This window comes from Anomaloglossus baeobatrachus, chromosome 1 (genome assembly GCF_048569485.1).
Source record: "Anomaloglossus baeobatrachus isolate aAnoBae1 chromosome 1, aAnoBae1.hap1, whole genome shotgun sequence".
Classification (NCBI taxonomy): domain Eukaryota; kingdom Metazoa; phylum Chordata; class Amphibia; order Anura; family Aromobatidae; genus Anomaloglossus; species Anomaloglossus baeobatrachus.
The window spans coordinates 178991096-179009591 of record NC_134353.1 but is presented as its reverse complement, the minus strand read 5'-3'; the positions used below and the strand labels follow the sequence as shown (position 1 = coordinate 179009591).

The window sequence follows — 18496 nt, the reverse complement described above, 5'->3', positions numbered from 1 at the left end:
AAAATAATCATAAACAATACAAGGCACAGACAGGTACAGGAGGACAGAGGACCCTGCCCGCGAGGGCTCACTGTCTACAAGGGATAGGTGAGGATACAGTAGGTTAGGGTAGAGCTGATTGTGCGGAGCTGTATCAGACTGAGGGTTACGGCAGGTTGTAGGCTTGTCGGAAGAGACAAGACATATAAAGACAGGCTGTCCATAAGGATTTTCTCATTATTTTCTTATTTGCTTTATAATAAAAAAACAAGCTCAGTAAATAGCTTATAACACAGCAAAGGGATCCTAGAGGTATTAATCAAGGTGGAGGAAATTATGAACAGTTCTAAAAATCAATTTTATATCAAAACCGTCAGGCCTGTGCTAAAATGCTGAGGATGAATTTCACCTTTTAGCTGGAGAACGACACTATGCATACCTCCAACTCAATAAAAAAATGGCTTTGACAGAAGATCAAAGTTGTCGAATGGCCCAACCACAGCCCAGACCTGAATCAAACTGAAAATCTGTGGTTGACCTATACAGGAGAGCACCTCGGAATCTGACTGATTTAGAGCGCCACTGCAAAGAAGAGAGCACAAAGACTGCCAATTCTAAAGGTACCATGCTCACAGACTATCAAAAAGACTGAATGCTGTCATCAATTCAAGGAGTACTTCAACAAAATATTTGTTTCAGAGTGCGCATATTTATGCAACCACATTATTTTACTTTTAGTCTATTTTAGTTCATCTTTGGTTTTTGTTCCACCCAAAAAGATTTCAATTCGTTCTTCAATTGAATTGTACAGATATGGGAGACTTTAAAGGGGTAGTCTAAAGTCAAACAAAATTTCCATCTAACTTCCTATCTATTTAGTGCTGTAGTTCAGTTTCAGAGTGTTGGTGATAACACCGAATTTAACACATTTTCCCCCCATTCACACATGAGAACTTGTAACACTAATGAATCACATAACACTAGGGAGGGAAAATGGCAAATTGGGCACAATTTGGCCATTTTCACTTTGGGGTGTACTCACTTTTGTTGATAGCCGTTTAGACCTTAATGGCTATGTGTTGAGTTATTTAGAGGACACACCATATTTACACTGTTATACAAACTGCACACTGACTACTTTATCAGATCTTCATTGTTGGCCCATGAAAAGATATAAAATATTTACAAAAATATGAAGGGTGTATTAATTAGTGATATACTGAACTTGTATTACATTACAAATTTCCTATCATTCCCTAACTACACTGCTAATATATTTTTTTCCTATTTCCTGTTGATGTTTTGTTTGAGAAGCCCAATGCATGCTGGGATATTCAAACAAAGCGTCATTACAGCAGTAGGCAGAAAGCTGTGGTCACTATCACAGCCTCTGCCTCTTTCCTGAAACAAAGCGTCATCAGAGCAGTAGGCAGAAGCTGTGGTCACTGTCAGCCTCTGCCTCCTCTCTGAAACAAAGCGTGATCAGTAGTGCTTGTTACAGGGGTTACTGTGCTCGTCCCTGCTGTGTCCCTCCCGGAGAGCTGTCAAATTTGCACAGTTTTGGACAGTGTCCTCTCTGTTGGTTCAGATTAGTAATAATCTGCCAGCAATAGAACGGTGTCAATACCCGGCATGCAGGAGACTAGCGCTGCTCCTGCAAGGGACGTTACTGGTTGATCAAGTTGAATGTCTCGGCTCTGCTGTTGTGTGTGCTCATCTCTTCTATTTGTCTCTTTTTATCTCACACCATCTTTGGTGCATGCCAGAGAGAAGACCAGAGGAGCAGGTCCAACTACCCATCATATCAGGCAGGAGGGGAACATTTATCTTCTTGTTTGTTTAGATAGAAGTTTTCACAGGTGATCTGCTGCCTGACCCAAAAGACCGCATGCACCGAAATGCATTGGTTTCTGTATGGTTGCATTGTTTTGCATTTCTTCATTGCATTCTATGGTAAAAAAAAAGCAAAACAAACAAAAAAAACCACTGCAAAACCATTGAAGAAATGACATGCTGCAGATTTAAAAAATGCAGCAGTTTTCCCAATTGAGCAAGGAAAGAAAAAGCAATCATGTGCATGAGATTTCTATAATCTCATAGGTTTTGCTGGTGCTGTAAAAATAGATTTTAATTTGCTTTCAAAAATGCAGCCAAACAAAAAAAAAAAAAAACTGTACAAAAATGCAAGGTGTGAACATAGCCTAATACACCGTGGGCACAATTATTAGACGAGTATTATGACCATAACATTTTATGCACATTTACCATCTCCAATATGTCTAAACTTAATTGCAAATCAATTGTAGTCAAATAACTGCAATTACTCATGTATCACATTCTGCTACAATCTCTTCTGTAACAGTTGGAAAAGAAAATAAATAGGTTGTGTTGATGGCAACCATAAAACTACAATTTTTGACCCATCCCGGTCTATAATTTTTTATTAAAAAGAGGTTTTCCGGTATCCTCCAGCTGCAGTTTGTTTGAGAAACAAAAATTAAAACAGTGCTTTACATACCCTCCCCGGGTCCAGCACTGTGTCTCTGCTACTGGTTCTGGTGTCTGTTACTGACAGATGCAGTGCTGACATCACATCGATGGTGCTGCAGACAATCAGAGTGTCTCTCCCCATCCAGGCAGAACCCAAGAACCACTGAGCTCACCGATTGGCTGCAGCGCTGTTGATGTGACATCAGTGCTACAGAAATAAACAGAAATCGGGCGCAGCGGTGGAGACGGGAATGGTTGAGTAATTCCAATTGTTTAAAAACCAATGCACTCAGGGAACAGCGATTTTAAGGAACCGGAAAATTATTTAAATTAATCATAATCAAATTAAGTTTTTACTAAGGTGGATTTTTCTATTGTGATAAGTATTTTTTAGGTGTCATACACTCCCCCTCACAATCCATCTTCTTCAGGAAGATATTACATTTTACATACTAATTAAAGAAAAAAAAATACTGAACTGGTGACGAAGAGAGAACTGATAAATGTCTACTAATATTTCTGTCCTCCTCCTTCCCTGGCAACAAAGTCGTTCATTACCTTGGGCATAAAGGCCGTTCTCCCCAGAGCAGCACTGGCGCTATGAATGGCATGCATGGATTGTCCCGGTGGCACGTCACCATCAGCGTCTTTGTGCCTTTAGAAGTCAGACTATGAATAAAATGGCTAATCACTCCCGCCACCCAGTGCCTGTAATTAACAGCAGCTTGAAATATCCTTAACCCTTCTGGTGGGGAGTCAAAGAATTCAACTCAACACTAATAGTTGGTTTTGCATCCTGACAGCTTGACGTGGTAATGGCCCAAACTTTACAAAAAGCAATTGCAAAAACATTTCCACCATAAAACGTCACCCCAACGTGTTTGAGCTAAATCAGATGGAAACCTGAATAATGTTTTTAAAGGTCATTTTCTCTTCTGCTCTGAGCCGGGGCGATAACGTCATTGCCGGAAAACATCTCATGAGGATGCTTCACAGGCCGACTTGAAAGGCATCTGGATAAAATTGGACATTATCACTTAAAACATATTGATTCCCTTCTCCTTTGTACACATGGATAAACAAAATGAAGAGCGGACATTAACCAGACCTGGCTCATTACCGGCTTAAAAGGAAATTGTCCGATATCGTGTGATAAAGATGAAAAGGGACGAGAAAAGAAATCCCATGAGAGTATTAAAGGGGTGAAAAAACACACAGCAGCCTTACACGCCAATCCCCTGGTAAACACTTATCTGCTTTACACTTCAGCATGTCCACCTAAAGTGCGCAGGATAAGTGGCATTCATACTAGAGAAAAATCTATTCTGAGCATGCCATGCATAATGCAGAAAAGCAGGGGAGAAGTCACAGCCGTCCTATCTGGTGATCCGCCGATCGTAGGAGAAGTCAATAGCAACTATTAAAGATGGCAGGAGAAAATCATTCAGAGTGAGGGACGGCTGCGTGCAAAGATGCAATCCTATCATCTCTACTAATACGGTAATTAATAACTGGTACAAGGCTGGCATGGCGATGAATATTAGAACGTATGGGGTCTCTGTATGTTACAGATAATAGCCAGTACTGCAATTTATCTGGAAAATTATTACCTAAAAAATGCTGGTTAGAAATGAATATCTCAGTGCACTGATCTGTACTATAGAAAGAAGAAGCCAGAAGCCCCCCTTCTATAGGCTATATGGCATGGATCAGCAAGGGGCACTACTGTACACAGGCATCCTGCGCAATCACTGCTTTTCTACAGGTCTATTCCTGCATCATTTAAGGATACAGCATGTACCTCTAGGAAGATCTCTAATCTGGCAACACACCTTAGATAGAATTCAGCCGAAAGCATTGATTTGGGGTGAGGATCTAATGTGTATGGCAGCCACCCAATAATGATCTTGAGCTGGAGGTGTCCAGGAAAAATGTTGGTACTGGCCAACTCAGTGATTTAACACCAGGTAGTACAAAAAGAACTCTAGTAGAGCCATCACCCAATCTCCTAGATCTCTGCAAAATGGATAGCCGAAGCTTAGGCCTGGATTCCCCCATATGAAGGAGGATGTGAGTGAATTCAGTGATGAGAAGAAAGATTTGGGCACCGGTACCGCACTGTGTTGTAAAGTGTAACTGAGTTTTGGAAGCAATATCATTTTAATTAGATTAATCTTACCAACCACAGAAAGAGGTAGTTTACTCCACAAGTTATATTTCATTTTAGTATGTTCCAATAGTTGTAATATACTCTTTTGAAGGTCCAGTGAATGGTCCTTCTGAATGTGTATGCCTAGGTACTTAAACCTGATTACATCCGGCAAAGGCGATGCATCCTCCAATGACATTCCGGGTCCCTGAATTAATGGCATCAGAGCCGACTTGTCCCAGTTAATATGCAAACCAGAAAACTCCCCAAATTTATCTATGGTGTCTACAGTGTGTCCACCACCATTAACTTGAGAACGGCGGCAGCTATAGGCATAGAAGTGGTGTCTAGGTATAGTAAAGTATCCATGCGCTATGCAATGAAACCACCTATAGCGCCACCTGGTGGAAAACAGCGGAGTTAGCATTTTTATCTCGAAAACGGAACGAGATAGAGAAAAAAAAAAGTGAATTACAAAGTTGTAGGGCATCATCAATTCAATAAGAATCGACACCTTGCATACAGAACGCTAGGAGATGCAGATTTGGTGCAACATATCATCCACCCAAGTCGTCACATAACTTGATCCAAAAATATAATCGAGAAGGGACAGCGTGCGTCTTGTAGAAGAGTGACAGGTATACTCCCGGGTATTGGGGTGTCGTAGTCGCCAAAGATCAATCCACCCAACTCCCTCCGCACATTACTGTAAATCAGTGGGGGTAGAAGTCGGACATCTTCCCCTCCATCCAGCCTAAACCTGTCTAACTCACCATCGGCCACAAGGTTGAAATCCCCCATGCACAAAATGTATGCATTCGGGTAATTAAGGGCAAAACTCAGTGCTTGTCAGAGGATAGAGGTGCGAGCCCGCGGAGGGTTGTAAATACATACTAGAACATAATCCCTAGAATCTATGGACGCATAAACAAACACAAAGTGCCCTTCCAGATCTTGTCTAACCACCTTCGCCTCCCACCGAACTAACTTGTGGACCAAGAGGGAGACGCCTCTAGAGTAGCTAGTATGGAACGTATACACCAACCATTGTACCCATGGTTTTTTAACCAGCCTAGCCGTGTCTCGTGTGAGGTGAGTCTCTACAAACACCACCAACTTTGCTTTGGACTATTTGATTTGAGGGAACACCTTAATACTTTTTTGGGTGATTTAAGGCCCCTGACATTCCGGGTCAGAAATATCAACTCCGACCCCATACCACACAGACCTTATCCATGAGATGAGAATCCCACGTATAAAAATGCAGGCTCGGTACCCACTCTCCCCCTCCCCCGGTCATCACTCTCCCCCTCATCCCCCTTATATTTCCCACATGGATGCTTCTTGTCATGCAATAAAACATAGTTAGCGCTCCAGCATTAATAAACATGCCTCCATAAAGGAACAGAGTTAATGCACATGTAGCCTTAAACAAAAGAAACAAACAATAAACTTCGGGACTTTTTCCCAAAGTCCCATACAACACTTCAAATATCAATGGGGATACCACCACTGAACACAGTGTCTTGGTATAGGTGGCATAAGGACGCTCAGGTCAGGGCTCTCATTTCACGGGAACCAATTCATGGCCAGATCCTCCATCGTTTGAGGCACATTAAGGTCTCATCTGCCTCCAAAGAGGACTACGAACCACGGGGGGAGGAAGAAGACCACCAAGGGGTGCATGAGACATTAGTTAGCAAAACAGTCTCAATGCTTCTGCCCCTTAGCTCCCGGATGTAGCTGGAGCCAGTCCTCTGCCTCAGCAGGTGTGTTAAAGAACAGAATTATGTAAAAGGATTAGGACCCTGCTTCACCTTATAGGTGCTCTGGAGAAAAAAATATCAAGAAAAAGATAGAACTCCGGCACACTACACCAAAAAATGTCAAAAGACAGATTTTGAATCCAAATTGTTCTTTATTATGTAGGAAATATCATAGAAAATCTAAACAGAAAAGTCCAAACAAAAAAGTTTCGACCAATTTGGTCTTCATCAATAGGACTGTCTTTGTGAAACAGGACAAGGGGAGTATAAGGTCAGAGATACAGCACAGTGAGTGCCAGGAACATTATTGTCCTGAATACGTCAGAGAATTCAAATAAACCTTAAATATATGGGTCAATGATATCGAATGAATGCCTACGTTGGGTGAATGTTACTAAAAATAATCCTCACATAAGGGAAAAAGGGAGGCTGTGTGCCACTGTATCCTGTGTGTCAGGTTAAAGCTAATGGCCATAGAGAAAAAGAGGGTTAAATCTGTCCACAATGACACATGTGGGACTATTCAAATCGAAAGTGTACCACTGTACAGGTACCCAGGTAGGTAATCTTCTTTAGACCGCCATAAGGCAAAGGAAAGCTCATAAATCTGTCCCCAAATGACGCGTGTGGGACTAATCAAATCAAGTGTGCTACTGAGAAGGTACCCAGGTAGGTAATCTGTATCACATTAAATGAATGGCTATAAGGAGGAAACCCACTATAGTAGGACGAATGTATAACAAATAATTGGGACTGCACGGTTGGAGCAGGGTCCAAACGAAAGTCTTATTTAGACCGCCGTTAGGCAAGGGAAAAGAAAGCCCATAACGGGTGAATACCAAAGTCCTGCGTGTGTGAGGGGCCGGCTCCTGGTGTCTCGGCGAGTCTATATGACCATATATCACACAGGTTACAATTTGATACAAACATATAAATATGCACAGAGCTAAAATATAACAAATGCTCAACAGTACTTTAACTAAAGATAGTCTTTCACAGACGCATATTCCACTACAGTGGAAGGATGAAGAGTGCTGTTGGCAAAGATTTATAGTCCTCTGTGTGTTGTATACACCGTAGATTGTAGATGATAAGCATTGTGATTTTGCCTCAACACATTTCCCCACATACAATGGTTCTTCAGGAGGCCTGAGCAAAAGATGAATAAAGATAATCAACATCAGAGATATAGTTCCATGGTGCACCGGTCCTGGATGATCCTGCGTCGGCACAGTCAATGCTGTAAAGATTCCACCTTCAGCAGTCAGGGAGGCACCATGTTTGTATCAAACCGTAACCTGTGTGATATATGGTCATATAGACCTGAGTTGTTCTCTCCATTCTGCTCCTGGTATCCAGGAGCGGATGGGCAGCTATATCATATATGTAAGGTCTAGTGAGATCACTTGTGTATGAAAACCTTTATCTGGGATTAGCACTTCGTGTTATTGAATGTAGTTTTTTACTAATAAAATTATTTGCACATTGGGAATATATCTAGGAATTAATTACTACAGATATATTCCCCTTGACTATATGTCATATTTAGTCTTGTTTTTTCAGAGCACACCCCCAGACTCTCCAGCACCTCACGGGTTAAACATTTGCTCCCCGCTGCAGGCCTCTTAATACACCGGCCGCTGACCGCCAGTGGCACAGTGAATGAAGATATCCACTCCGTGTATGCTCACCGCTCCCAGGTCTTCTCCCAGTCCAGCTCTGTGTATGCAGATATCTACTGTAACCTGCCGCTCTCCTGTGGATGCACCGGCTGCTGAAAACATGCGGCGCCGCACGCTGTGAGAGAGCAGGCCGCGTGCGGGTAAGAGTTTTCCCAATTTTTCGGACTGACTGACTGACATTTCTTAAATGATGGCCACTTCTTTTTCTTTACTTAGAATTTGTATTATGGCAAGAAAAAAGCAGCTAACAGTCTATTCAGTAGGACTATCAGCTGTGTATCCACCAGACTTCTGCACAACACAACTGATGGTCCCAACCCCATTTATAAGGGAAGAAATCCCTCTTATTAAACCTGATAGGGCACACCTGTGAAGTGAGAACCATTTCCGGTGACTACCTCTTGAAGCTCATCAAGAGAATGCCAAGAGTGTGCAAAGCAGTAATCAAAGCAAAAGGTGGCTACTTTGAAGAACCTAGAATATAACACATATTTTCAATTGTTTCACACTTTTTTGTTAAGTATTTCATTCCACATGTGATAATTCATAGTTTTGATGCCTTCAATGTGAATCTACAATTTTCAGAGTCATGAAAATAAAGAAAACTCTTTGAATGAGAAGGTGTGTCCAAACTATTGGTCTGTACTGTGTATATAAGATATTTTATGGTGACAAACAAGCGTTACTAATTAGACATAACTTTCAAGAGGAAAAGATAAAATACAAATATGTAAACAGAAAAGAAAACAAAAATGACTGCTCACCACAGGATCGGTCCTCATCATGATCAGAGTCAGAGACTGTATCAACCTGTTCCTGAAGGGGAGAAAGACAGACTTCTGGTTTGGGCGAGTCCGATCCGCCCAAGGCTTCCTCATTAATAGGAAATTGATCCTGAGTTAGGTTTTGAGGTGTATGCTCTCCATCATTGGGGACATGAAGCTCACCTGTAAAATAGGATTTATTACTATTTTCCAACATTTTTGCGCAAAAAAAAAAAAAAAAAAGATTTAAATTGTCAGAGTAGAACAGCAAATGTGCAAGGACACAACACACCACTATGACAAAAGGAAAACAAAGAATTACTGTATATCTGTACCAAAGGATTCTGGTAGTAAAATAATGCACACTAGTGTGGATCTTAGCGCCGTTAGGACGCTCTAACCAGCCGTATAAGAAAGGAAGTTATAATGTATTTATTTTTAATTAACCATCTTTCTTACAGTGTAAGGCTAAGTTCACATTGCTAATCAGATATGTACCGTATTTTTCGCTTTATAAGATGCACTTTTTTTACCCCAAAATTGTGGGGAAATTAGGGGTGCGTCTTACAAAGTGAATGTAACTTACCGGGCAGTGATGCAGCGGTGGAGTGAGTCACAGGAGGCTGGTGCTGGTGGTGCCGCTGGAGCGGAGGCGGCCGCCATGGATCCCGCGGCAATCGGCTGCGGTGGCGGCCGCCATGGATCCCCCAGCAATCGGCTGCGGTGGCGGCCGCCATGGATCCTCCAGCAATCGGCTGCGGTGGCGGCCGCCATGGATCCCCCAGCAATCGGCTGCGGTGGCGGCCGCCATGGATCCCCCGGCAATCGCTGCGGTGGCGGCCGCCATGGATCCCGCGGCAATCGGCTGCGGTGGCGGCCGCCATGGATCCCCCGGCAATCGGCTGCGGTGGCGGTGGCGGCCGCCATGGATCCCCCGGCAATCGCTGCGGTGGCGGCCGCCATAGCCGAAATCTTTATCTGCGCCTGCGCTGCCTCCAACGCGACTTCCGGAAAATGGCGGAGGTGACGCAGGCGCAGATGGAGATCTCAGAGAAGCGAGATCTCCATCTGCGCATGCGCTGCCTTCCGTAGCCATTTTCCTGAAGTCCATCGCGTCGGAGGCTACGCAGGCGCAGATAGAGATCGCGGCTCTCGAAGATCGCGATCTGCGCATGCGCGGGCTCCATTTTAGATCTCCGCAGCAGACGGAGACTATCATAAGAAAGAGGAGAGAGAGAAGAACGATTCTCCCTCTCCTCGCTAGGGCTGGATGCTGATTGGTGGAGACAACTTCTGCAGAGCTGCCTCCACCAATCAGTGATCTGAGCCTGACAAAGTGTTGTCAGTTGAACGAAGGGTCCTAATAGGTGAGCAAAACACACTGAAGGGGAACACAACCCCCATCATCACCCTTCAGAATATACTGTATCAATCGGTGTATTCTGAAGGATGATGGGGGCTGTAGTCCTTTATTGTAAACACTCCAGGGAGGGACTAATGTAGTGGCCAAAGTGTAAATGTAACTACAACCCCCCTCATCTTTCAGAATACAGCCATGTATGGTATACAGTACATGGGTGTATTCCTAAGGATGAGGGGGGTGGTAGTCCCAGATCCCCATAAAAGTGCATCATGCAGGTCCCCCATAGCCGTGTCATCCACGGATCCCACATAACAGTGCATCATCCACAGGTCCCCATAATAGTGCGTCATCCACAGGTCCCCCATAATAGTGCGTCATCCACATGTCCCCCATAGCAGTGCGTCATCCACAGGTCCCCCATAGCAGTGCGTCATCCACAGGTCCCCCATAGCAGTGCGTCATCCACAGGTCCCCCATAGCAGTGCGTCATCCACAGGTCCCCCATAATAGTGCGTCATCCACATGTCCCCCATAATAGTGCGCCATCCACAGGTCCCCCATAACAGTGCGTTATCCACAGATCCCCCACAGCAGTGTCATCCACAGGTTCCCCATAGCAGTGCGTCATCCACATGTCCCCCATAATAGTGAGTCATCCACATGTCCCCCATAATAGTGAGTCATCCACATGTCCCCCATAATAGTGCGCCATCCACAGGTCCCCCATAGCAGTGCGTTATCCACAGATCCCCCACAGCAGTGTCATCCACAGGTCCCTCATAATAGTGAGTCATCCACATGTCCCCCATAATAGTGCGCCATCCACAGGTCCCCCATAGCAGTGCATTATCCACAGATCCCCCACAGCAGTGTCATCCACAGGTTCCCCATAGCAGTGCGTCATCCACATGACTAAAGCTTTCCTTCCTATGTTGTTCACAAACATGGTTCATGTTACAAACAATGCTGCTATTGACTCCTGTTGAGTCTAAATTGTTAAAATAATGTTATTTTAATTTTATTAAAATGTTCTAGCACACTATTTGGCTCAATTTTTTTTTTAATTTAGCTCCTCCAAAACCTAGGTGCGTCTTATAATCAGGTGCGTCTTATAAAGCGAAAAATACGGTAGTTCAAGTGAAAGCCTTCAGCACATGTCACTGTATGGGTTTACAGGGGCATACATCAGCCAATAACTACCTTTGCTATACACTTCTATACTTAAGTGTTCATCCGCATGCAAAAACCTACCAGATTACACTTTGTTACATAATATAAAAAAAGTACACCCATGCATATCTGTAGTAGTCCAGATGTGCATTTGTATTCAGTCCCCTATAGTCTGATACCCTTAAATAAAATCCTGAGCGAACAATTGTCTTTAGAAGTCACCTAGTTAGTAAATGGAGTCCAGGTTTCTGTAATTTATTCTCAGTATAACTACAGCTGCTTTGGGACGGTCTCAGATGTTTGCTTGAGGATATTAGGGATCAAAGAGCATCATAAAAATCAAAAAACACACCAGACATGTCAGGGATAAAGTTGTGGAGAAGAGTAAGGCATGTTAAGTTTTAAAAAATAAAAAAAAAAAATAGCCCAAGATCTGAACAAATTACAAATCACTGTTCAATCCGCCATCCAAATTGGAAGGAGTGTGGCACAACTACAAACCCATCTTATTTTTTGGCGTATAAGACAACTGGGCGTATAAGACGACCCCCAATGTTTCCAGTTAAAATATAGAGTTTTTAATGCTTTGAGCCACCGCCATAAAGCATTCAACTGCAGTGAAGCCATGATGGCAGACAGCAGCCCCGTACATTGCTAATTATATGCCTTATAAGACGACACCCGGCGAATAAGACGACCCCTGACTTTTGAGAAGATTTTCAGGGGTTAAATGAAGGGAATTTTGTTACTTACCGTAAATTCCTTTTCTTCTAGCTCCTATTGGGAGACCCAGACGATTGGGTGTATAGCACTGCCTCCGGAGGCCACACAAAGCAATTACACTAAAAAGTGTAAGGCCCCTCCCCTTCTGGCTATACACCCCCAGTGGGATCACTGGCTCACCAGTTTTAGTGCAAAAGCAAGAAGGAGGAAAGCCAATAACTGGTTTAAACAAATTCACTCCGAGTAACATCGGAGAACTGAAAACCGTTCAACATGAACAACATGTGTACCCGCAAACAAACCAAAAATCCCGAAGGACAACAGGGCGGGTGCTGGGTCTCCCAATAGGAGCTAGAAGAAAAGGAATTTACGGTAAGTAACAAAATTCCCTTCTTCTTCGGCGCTCCATTGGGAGACCCAGACGATTGGGACGTCCAAAAGCTGTCCCTGGGTGGGTAAAGAATACCTCATGTTAGAGCTGCAAGACAGCCCTCCCCTATAGGGAGGCAACTGCCGCCTGCAGGACTCTTCTACCTAGGCTGGCGTCCGCCGAAGCATAGGTATGCACCTGATAATGTTTGGTAAAAGTGTGCAGACTCGACCAGGTAGCTGCCTGGCACACCTGTTGAGCCGTAGCCTGGTGTCGCAATGCCCAGGACGCACCCACGGCTCTGGTAGAATGGGCCTTCAGCCCTGATGGAACCGGAAGCCCAGCAGAACGGTAGGCTTCAAGAATTGGTTCTTTGATCCATCGAGCCAGGGTGGCCTTAGAAGCCTGCGACCCCTTGCGCTTACCAGCGACAAGGACGAAGAGTGCATCCGAACGGCGCAAGGGCGCCGTGCGGGAAATGTAGATTCTGAGTGCTCTCACTAGATCTAACAAATGTAAATTCTTCTCATACTGATGAACTGCATGAGGACAAAACGAAGGCAAAGAGATATCCTGATTAAGATGAAAAGAGGATACCACCTTCGGGAGAAACTCCTGAATGGGGCGCAGCACTACCTTGTCCTGGTGGAAGACCAGGAAGGGAGCCTTGGATGACAGCGCTGCCAGCTCAGACACTCTCCGAAGAGATGTGATCGCTACCAGAAAAGCCACTTTCTGTGATAGTCTAGAAAGTGAAACCTCCCTCAGAGGCTCGAAGGGCGGCTTCTGGAGGGCAACTAGTACCCTGTTCAGATCCCATGGATCTAACGGCCGCTTGTACGGGGGAACGATATGGCAAACCCCCTGTAGGAACGTGCGCACTTTAGAGAGTGGTGCTAGACGCTTCTGAAAAAAGACGGATAGCGCCGAGACTTGCCCTTTAAGGGAGCCGAGCGACAAACCTTTTTCTAACCCAGATTGCAGGAAAGAAAGAAGGGTAGGTAATGCAAATGGCCAGGGAGAGACTCCCTGAGCAGAGCACCAGGATAAGAATATCCTCCACGTTCTGTGGTAGATCTTAGCAGACGTGGGCTTCCTAGCCTGTCTCATGGTGGCAACGACCCCTTGGGATAAGCCTGAAGACGCTAGTATCCAGGACTCAATGGCCACACAGTCAGGTTCAGGGCCGCAGAATTCCGATGGAAAAACGGCCCTTGGGACAGTAAGTCTGGTCGGTCTGGTAGTGCCCACGGTTGGCCGACCGTGAGATGCCACAGATCCGGATACCACGCCCTCCTCGGCCAGTCTGGAGCGACGAGTATGACGCGGCTGCAGTCGGATCTGATCTTGCGTAGCACTCTGGGCAAGAGTGCCAGAGGTGGAAACACATAAGGGAGCCGGAACTGCGACCAATCTTGCACTAGGGCGTCTGCTGCTAGAGCTCTTTGATCGCGAGACCGTGCCATGAAGGTTGGGACCTTGTTGTTGTGCCTGGACGCCATTAGGTCGACGTCCGGCCTTCCCCATCGGCGACAGATTTCCTGAAACACGTCCGGGTGAAGGGACCATTCCCCTGCGTCCATGCCCTGGCGACTGAGGAAGTCTGCTTCCCAGTTTTCTACGCCGGGGATGTGAACTGCGGATATGGTGGAGGCCGTGGCTTCCACCCACATCATAATGCGCCGGACTTCCTGGAAGGCTTGCCGACTGCGTGTCCCCCCTTGGTGGTTGATGTATGCCACCGCTGTGGAGTTGTCCGATTGAATTCGGATCTGCTTCCCTTCCAGCCACTGCTGGAAGGCTAGTAGGGCAAGAAACACTGCTCTGATTTCCAGAACATTGATCTGAAGGATGGACTCCTGCTGAGTCCACGTACCCTGAGCCCTGTGGTGGAGAAACACTGCTCCCCACCCTGACAGACTCGCGTCTGTCGTGACCACCGCCCAGGACGGTGGTAGGAAGGATCTTCCCTGTGATAATGAGGTGGAAAGGAGCCACCACTGCAGGGAGTCCTTGGCCGTCTGGGAAAGAGAGACTTTCCTGTCCAGGGATGTTGACTTCCCGTCCCATTGGCGGAGAATGTCCCATTGAAGTGGACGCAGATGAAACTGCGCAAACGGAACCGCCTCTATTGCCGCCACCATCTTCCCGAGGAAGTGCATGAGGCGTCTTAAGGAGTGCGACTGATTTTGAAGGAGAGCCTGCACCCCAGTCTGTAGAGACCGCTGCTTGTTCAGCGGAAGCTTCACTATCGCTGGGAGAGTATGAAACTCCATGCCAAGATACGTTAGTGATTGGGTCGGTGACAGATTTGACTTTGGGAAGTTGATGATCCACCCGAACGCCTGGAGAGTCTCCAGTGCAAAATTCAGGCTGAGTTGGCATGCCTCCTGAGAGGGTGCCTTGACCAGCAGATCGTCCAAATAAGGGATCACAGAGTGTCCGTGAGAGTGCAAGACTGCTACCACTGCTGCCATGATCTTGGTGAACACCCGAGGGGCTGTCGCCAGACCAAATGGCAGAGCCACGAACTGAAGATGGTCGTCTCCTATCACGAAGCGTAGAAAGCGTTGGTGCGCCGTAGCAATCGGCACGTGGAGATAAGCATCTTTGATGTCTATTGATGCTAGGAAATCTCCTTGGGACATTGAAGCAATGACTGAGCGGAGGGATTCCATCCGGAACCGCCTGGCGTCCACATGCTTGTTGAGCAGTTTTAGGTCCAGAACAGGACGGAAGGAGCCGTCCTTTTTTGGAACCACAAAGAGATTGGAGTAAAAACCTCGCCCCCGTTCCTGAGGGGGGACAGGGATCACGACTCCTTCTGCTCTTAGAGAGTCCACCGCCTGCAGCAGGGCATCTGCTCGGTTGGGGTGTGGGGAGGTTCTGAAGAACCGAAGTGGAGGCCGAGAACTGAACTCGATTCTGTACCCGCGAGACAAAATGTCTGTTACCCACCGGTCTTTGACCTGTGACAGCCAAATGTCGCAAAAGCGGGAGAGCCTGCCACCGACCGAGGATGCGGAGGGAGGAGGCCGAAAGTCATGAGGTAGCCGCTTTGGAAGTGGTTCCTCCATTTGCTTTCCTGGGGCGTGAATGAGCCCGCCAGGAATCTGAGCTCCCTTGTCCTTTCTGAGTCGGTTTGGACGAGGAGAATTGGGCCTTGCCCGAGCCTCGAAAGGACCGAAACCTCGACTGCCACTTTTTCTGTTGAAGTTTACTTGCTCTGGGCTGTGGTAAGGAAGAGTCCTTACCCTTGGACTGTTTTATGATTTCAGCCAATGGCTCACCAAACAGTCTGTCTCTAGATAATGGCAAGCTGGTTAAGCATTTTTTGGAACCAGCATCTGCTTTCCAGTCCTTTAACCATAATGCTCTGCGCAAAACCACAGAATTGGCGGCCGCCATAGAGGTACGGCTCGTAGATTCTAGGACAGCATTGATAGCATAGGTCGCAAACGCAGACATTTGCGACGTTAGGGACGCCACCTGCGGTACTGCTGGATGCATGATAGCATCCACCTGTGCTAAACCAGCTGAAATAGCTTGGAGTGCCCACACGGCCGCGAATGCTGGAGCAAACGACGCGCCGATAGCTTCATAGACAGATTTCAACCAAAGGTCCATCTGTCTGTCGTTGGCATCTTTAAGTGAAGCGCCATCCTCTACTGCGACTATGGATCTAGCCGCAAGCTTGGAAATTGGGGGATCCACTTTTGGACACTGGGTCCAGCGTTTGGCCACTTCAGCGGGAAAAGGATAACGGGTATCCTTAGAACGTTTAGAGAAACGCTTGTCTGGATGAGCGTCGTGCTTCTGGATTGATTCTCTGAAGTCAGAGTGGTCCAAAAAAGCACTTAATTTACGCTTGGGATACAGGAAATGGAACTTCTCCTGCTGGGCAGCTGCCTCCTCTGCTGAAGGAGCTGGGGGAGAAATATCCAACAGTCTATTAATTGCCGATATAAGGTCATTAACCATGGCGTCACCATCAGGGGCATCCAGATTGAGAGGGGCCTCAGGATTAGATTCCTGATCACCGTCCTCGGTCTCATCACAGAGAGACTCTTCTCGCTGAGACCCTGAGCAGTGAGATGACGTCGAGGGTCTTTCCCAGCGAGCTCGCTTAGGCTGCCTGGGACTGTCATCTGAGTCAGAGACTTCAGCCTGTGATGCTTGAGACCCCCCTGAAGTACGGATTAGATCCAACTGAGGGGGACCGGAGAGCATAGACACAGCAGTGTCCATGGTCTGAGTAACTGGCCTGGCCTGCAAGGTCTCCAGGATTTTTGCCATAGTCACAGACATTTTATCAGCAAACACTGCAAAGTCTGTCCCCGTCACCGGGGCAGGGTTCACAGGCGTCTCTGCCTGGGCTACCACCACAATAGGCTCTGGCTGACGAAGTGCCACTGGGACTGAACATTGCACACAATGTGGGTCATTGGAGCCTGCCGGTAGATCAGCCCCACATGCAGTACAAACAGTGTACACAGCCCGTGCCTTGGCAGCCTTGCGTTTTGCGGATGACATGTTGCTGCCTCCTCAGAGCAGTACAGGGTGTCCAGCCAAGAAGCGACCTTACAGTGCACTATATAAATATATATATATATATATCTGGTACCAAGAAAAAAGTACACTAATATATCACTGAGGCACTAGTGGGGCCAGCACTACTGTGCTGCTTACCGCCCGCTTAGGAGCGGTGTGTGGTCGCCAGAAATCCCTCTAGTCTGGGTCTCCCAGAGCCTGCTGCCTTTCCCCAGCCAGATCGCATGTGTAATGGCTGCCGGCGTCCTTGTGGAGAGGGGGGGCGGGCCCTGGGCGTACACCGACAAAGAGCGGGAAGCCTGCTTCCCCCTGTGCCTAGTGAGAGGGCTGGAGTATGTAAATAAAGCTCCAGCCCTCGGCGCTGCCCATTGAGCAGCGTCTCTCCCCTACCCTGAGTGACAGGGTGGGGGCGGGAACGAAGCGGCGCTAGGCCGCAGAAGCCGGGGGCTCAAGTTAGAAGCGCCGCCGCCGTAAAAGCGCGGTCGGCGCAGAGTCCCCGGCGCACTACAAGTCGCAGCTGCGCCGCCGCTCCAGGAGCGGTCGGCGCAATAGTTCCCAACATGTAACGTCACTCAGCAAAGCTGCAGTGACCTAGCCCCAGCACACAGCGCTACTGTCCCCGGCGCACTATAACGCTCAGCAAGCCTTGAGAGTGTCCGTGCCTGCCGGGGACACCGAGTACCTGAATGATGCAGGGCCTGTCCCTGACTGTACTCATGCTCCGAATCCAGCAGGTTCTCTGGGTCTGTGGATGGAGCCCGGCCTCAGGGCTTGGGGGCCGGTAAGATCCCACTTCCACAGAGCCCTCCAGGGGATGTGGAAGGAAAACAGCATGTGGGCTCCAGCCTCCGTACCAGCAATAGGTACCTCAACCTTACAAACACCACCGCGGGTGAGAAGGGAGCATGCTGGGGGCCCTATATGGGCCCTCTTTTCTTCCATCCGATATAGTCAGCAGCTACTGCTGACTACAAACAGTGGAGCTATGCGTGGATGTCTGACCTCCTTCGCACAAAGCAGAAAACTGGTGAGCCAGTGATCCCACTGGGGGTGTATAGCCAGAAGGGGAGGGGCCTTACACTTTTTAGTGTAATTGCTTTGTGTGGCCTCCGGAGGCAGTGCTATACACCCAATCGTCTGGGTCTCCCAATGGAGCGCCGAAGAAAGTTGTCTTATACGCTGGAAAATACTGTACCAAGATCTAGCCATCCACATAAACTGATAATCCAAGCAAGAAGTGCCCTAATTAGAGAAGCAGCCATGGTGCCCATAGTCACTCTGGAGGAGCTGCAAAAATCCACAGCTCATGTGGGAGAATCTATCCACAAGATAACTATTAGTTGTATACACAAATTTGGCCTTTATGGAAGAATGACAAGAAGAAAGCCATTTTTTAAAGCAATCTATAAGAAGTCCTGTCTGCAGTTTGCAAAACGTCATGTAGAGGACACAGCTAGCACGTGGAAGAAAGTGCTCGTCAGATTAGACA

General features: G+C 46.9%; 1 protein-coding gene across 3 annotated transcripts in view; it reads right to left on the bottom strand.

Annotated features, from left to right (window-relative positions):
- NEK1 (NIMA related kinase 1) overlaps positions 1–18496 on the bottom strand; it is a 282342-nt gene that overhangs the window by 45657 nt on the left and 218189 nt on the right. For all 3 annotated transcript variants that reach the window (XM_075347215.1, XM_075347229.1, XM_075347221.1), the window contains one exon: positions 8831–9013. In XM_075347215.1, coding sequence (XP_075203330.1) covers positions 8831–9013 — 183 coding nt within the window. The remainder of the gene's footprint in view (positions 1–8830; positions 9014–18496) is intronic.